The sequence below is a fragment of the Geospiza fortis genome, unplaced genomic scaffold (assembly GCF_000277835.1).
Source record: "Geospiza fortis unplaced genomic scaffold, GeoFor_1.0 scaffold186, whole genome shotgun sequence".
In the NCBI taxonomy this organism is placed as follows: domain Eukaryota; kingdom Metazoa; phylum Chordata; class Aves; order Passeriformes; family Thraupidae; genus Geospiza; species Geospiza fortis.
Genome location: NW_005054331.1, coordinates 4,290,832 through 4,295,436, shown reverse-complemented (window position 1 = coordinate 4,295,436; position 4,605 = coordinate 4,290,832). Strand labels below are relative to the sequence as shown.

General features: G+C 40.5%; 1 protein-coding gene across 1 annotated transcript in view; it reads left to right on the top strand.

Moving 5' to 3' along the window:
- Positions 1-127: 127 nt before the first annotated feature.
- Positions 128-4,605, top strand: part of LTA4H (leukotriene A4 hydrolase) — a 58,287-nt gene continuing 53,809 nt past the window's right edge. The window contains exon 1 of the mRNA XM_031057538.1: positions 128-346. Coding sequence (XP_030913398.1) covers positions 128-346 — 219 coding nt within the window. The remainder of the gene's footprint in view (positions 347-4,605) is intronic.

Here is a 4,605-nt window from a genome sequence, read left to right as displayed (position 1 = left end):
GGGAGCTCCGCGACTCCCCCGACCGCCACCCCTTCCTGTGCTACACCCCCAGGGAGGAGCTTCCCGCCGGCCGCCCCAGCTGCTCGGGCCAAAATGCGCCCGCGTTTCCCCCGGGAATGCCGGGGCGATGATTATGAACCGCTTCACCATCCCGGAGGATGGTCCCGGCTTTGGCCCTGGAGAGACGGCCGCCTTGGTCCCACCGGGCCGGGGCTCAGGTCGCCGTGGAGGGGAGCGTTGGGCACCTGTGGTGGGGTCACTGCGGGCTGAGGGGCTGGTGGGATGCAGAAGCTCGCTGGACACTCGCTGGCCACCCTCCCAAGCTGAACGTCGCAGGGACAGCAAAGTATAGAAGCGGTGCAACACGGTACAGCAACTTAAATTGAGGGAAATAACGTGTTAAAAATCAAGGAGCGCTCAAATCATAGCATCACAGAATAACGGTTTTATTTGGTTTGGAAGGGACCTTTGACAGTCGTCCTGTGCAGTTCCCTAGCAATGATCAGGGACATCATCAACTTTATCAGGTTGTTCAGAGCTACTGCTCCAACTTGACCTTGAATGTTTCCAGGAATGGAGCACCTCCACATCTCTGGAAAACCTGTGCCAGTGCCTTACCACTGTTATTGTATAAAACGTCTTCCTTATATCCAGTGTGAACCTATCCTCTTTTAGTTTAAAATTATTTCCCCTTTTCCTATTGCAAATCATCAAATACAAGCTGGATCTTGCAGCTCCACATCATATCTCAAGAGTCAGACCTGTGGCAGTTAGCTGATTGAGGTTTAGGTTCTGACCTTCAAGATGTAGACCTCAGATATAAGCTGTTGGGTTGGATTTATTAAACGGGACACATTTCCAGTATTGGGAGTTTACATAAATTTTGTGTATTCTTGTGTCTCATATATCAGCATTTCTAACTTTATTTGGAAATTTCCAGAGTGAGTGACATTATCTTCTGGCTGCCTAGAACATCAGTGATGTTCAAGGCATAATACTTCAAAACCAATACTGCGATTTATTTTAATAGTAATGAGATTTATCATTCCAGCACTGTAACTGCTATTCAGACTGTTTTTGATGAGCACTGACATAGAAGCTGTGATTATTTTTTATCACTCTATTGGTTTGTTGCTTGAAATATCATTGGAAGCACAAGTATGTTTTGATGGAGTTAAAAAGATTGCCACAGCAGTGACATCAGTTAGTAGCATCTGAACAGAGGTATAGGATCAAATTCAGCCTCTTGAGGAAGTCCATCAGGTTTCTTCCTTCTTGTCTTCCAACATGCCATAGAGGAGCAAGAATAGCTGGGTACGAGCGCACCAAATAATGGAACTTTGTGATTTTTCTTAAATCATTCCTGTTTAGAAGTCATTCTGAATTTCAGAATAGAGAAATGAGGTCTGATAAATCCTCATTTTGTGTTTTCTAAATAAAGAAGCATTGAAATCTTTAATTGTGGATAGCATATTTCCTAGATTAAATGTACAGTGGATAAAGTCTTTGCTGCTAGCACTAGTTTAAGTTATGAGGATTATTAGGGAACTACAGCTGAAGACCCAGTTTTGCAAACAGGGCAGTCAGAGAAGTTTTTATGGTATCGAAATGAATGCTGGACTGACAGCTTGGAGTGCCAGTATTAATCTTCTACATTTATCTTTTATTGTCCTTCTGACCAAGAGGTGAAGCAGATATACCACAGTTGCCTTGACTAGCTATTGGTGTGGAGATCTGAGAGAACAAACTCTCAAAAATAGTACAAGTTCTTTTCTTCTACAAATAACACTATGTCTCTAAAATATGTTTAAAACCTTTTTTTCCTCCGATTTCCTATACTGTACCTGTTTCCAGCACCAATTTTTTTGTGTGTTTTTTTTTGCAACACCAATCTTTTTTTTTTTATCTAGTGAGGTAAGAAATCTAAATAAGGCTGCCATGCTGGAGGTCAGATGACTACTGGATGAGGGCTTTTCATAACTGCCCTACAAAATCTGGAGTAAAAAGTGCAGAACTCGTTTAACAGAATGAAGACACTAGGATGTGTTGGATACACAAGCAATTCAGAAAGCTCTGCAGGAAATGGAAGAAAATGGGAGCTTTTGGCCAGCACTGCTGATCATAGCACTATGGATGTCATGGGAAAAGTATTTTTGGAAGCTACATCTATGTCTTGATAAAAACACTGTGCTTTACAGAATGATTGCTGAAATCTCCTCTGCAATATCTGCCTGACTTGATCAATCTACACTTTGAGTTAACCTTAAGAATCATGTGATGCAAAAATACAAGATGATGAATGAGGAAAACAGTGTGTTTGTGTTGGGTAGGAGCTTTTTTTTTCTGTTTTTCAAAAAACCTGTCAGTTGACATAGTTATTAAAATGCTGGTTATATTTTTAGCAGAGTCACTAGTCAGCTTCTGTGTCTCATTTCACATCCATTCATCAGCACATGATATCATTACAACTGTTAACTGTGAAGCCTTAGTTCTGTCCTCAAGCTATGAAGATCTGAGGGTTTAGCTTTGGAAATTGTTGTTCCTTGCTCAGATTTGGTCCAGACAACAGCTGTTGTACTCCTAAAGGACTAAGTTTAACTGAGACAGCTCCCTTCGACCAGTAAGGCAGGTTACTGCTGCTGAAAATCTTAATCTGATGGGTTCAGGCAATCCTTGAACAAACACATGCACCCAGGATGTCTCTGTTTACCTAGAGACAGTGTGATTTGTAATAGAGCCTGTATTTATAAACCACTCCTGCTGATAAAATTGCCCCAAAGCATTCCTAAGAATAGTGACTATAATTCTGCCTCATTTTATTAGATTACATCAATTAAGAAACCAGGCTTTGTCTGTCTTTTCAGATTGTTTCTCCTGCATTTTTAAACTGTTCATAAATCTCGTGTGCTTCTGTAATTAAACAATCTGAGAGAAGGAAACAAAAAAGTAAAGGTGGATTTGCTGTCCTCTAGATCTCTGTTTAAAGCTCTTCGTTGGTCTAGGTTTTAGTCTAATTTCACTCTGAGCCTTGAGTCCCTCCATAATTAAATTATTAAATCAAATTAAATAATTGTAATGTCACTTTGTGGTATATGATTTTCCTTAAGTGTACATAGATGCTTATAATCACATGTAATTATCAAGAACAAAGTTGAAAGCAGTTGGAAATAATTGTTATTTCATTTAATATTTTAAGTACTAATATATTTAATGAATGTATACATTGTTTCAACTTCTCTAATAATTTTTTTATTTCTTTCTAGATTACAGGCTCTGCAATGAAGAGGCTTCAGATTTGTGTCTGCCTTTAGGACAACAAACACAATAGTTCTGTGGGAGAAACACTCCTACCATTCTTCTCTCTTATTTTCTAGCAATTCTAACTTGAATAACCACCTGACCGGCTGCAGGAGGATTTCCAGGGAATTTTGGAAACTGGGTAAATAAAAACGAATTGCCTGAGCTGAAATGACAGTCTAATTCATGTAAGATTCTTGGTTGCCGTTCACAACATATTATTTAAATGTTTTGCAAATGTTGCATCAATACTGATGAATGTTGCTCTAGGAGGTTTGGCTTTTCTCTTTCACACTTTTCTGTAGCTGAACCAGCACAGGCTTTAGAGCCAACAACTTCATTATTGCAAAAAGCCCTGGGGGATCCACACTGCTCACAAAGTGGTCAGGTCCTCAGTTTTATCTCATCTCACTGGCAGCTTCACTGGCAAGAAAAGTGCTGTGTGAAATACTGTAGCTCCAGCATATAGCACTGACTCTAAATCCATGGAAACTCAAGGGACGAGGTTGAACAGTGTTTCCCACAAACATTTCTTCCTGGGCTTTTTGCTGAGCTATCTAGAGTAAAATTGTGAGCTTTAGAAGAGGTGATAGCAGACATTGACAGAACTGTGTTTGCTCTTGAGAAACCTCTTGTTCAAAGTTGGTTCAGATTAGTGGGAAAAAAGTATGGCATGCATGTTGCCATCAAAAGCTTCAAAACTTAATGTCACATTTTCTGAAACAAAGAAATCCTGCAAGTTTTAACCTAAAATATTTCCTGTCAGAGGCAGGAGAAGGGCTAAGTGCTTCTTCACACCGTGAAACAAGTATACTGTACAGATGGTAGGACTTTGGCAGGGAAGCAGGAGCCTCTTCTGTCTTCCCAGGGACTTCTTTTTCCCTTAGGGAGCATGGTCTAGTCCCTCGTGACTGTCTGTGAATGAGATTTGTTGTTGAGTTGCACTTAGAAATCTGCCTTCAGTCTTAAGAGAGTGATGTTTTAGAGACTCCAACGTTTTCCTCTTCTCCCCTGTCCACCCCCGGAAGGCTGTGGTGCTTGATCAGGAAGGAGTGTTTGAGGGAAATGACTGCTTTTACACTCCTCTTCCTCTGGCACATTTTGCTTTCCTGAATGTTTTGCTTACCCTGTATGCTGTGGAAGAAAGCACATGACCCAACATGTTTCAAGTAAAAGCATCATTGCGTGTGCAATTTCATTAGGTTTGCCTTCTTAGTGAAAGGTTTATAAGGAATTACATCCTGTGTGCAGTGTAATTGCCTATGATTTTTTTTTGTCATTTAAGGAATGTGGTGTCACTCTGTATTG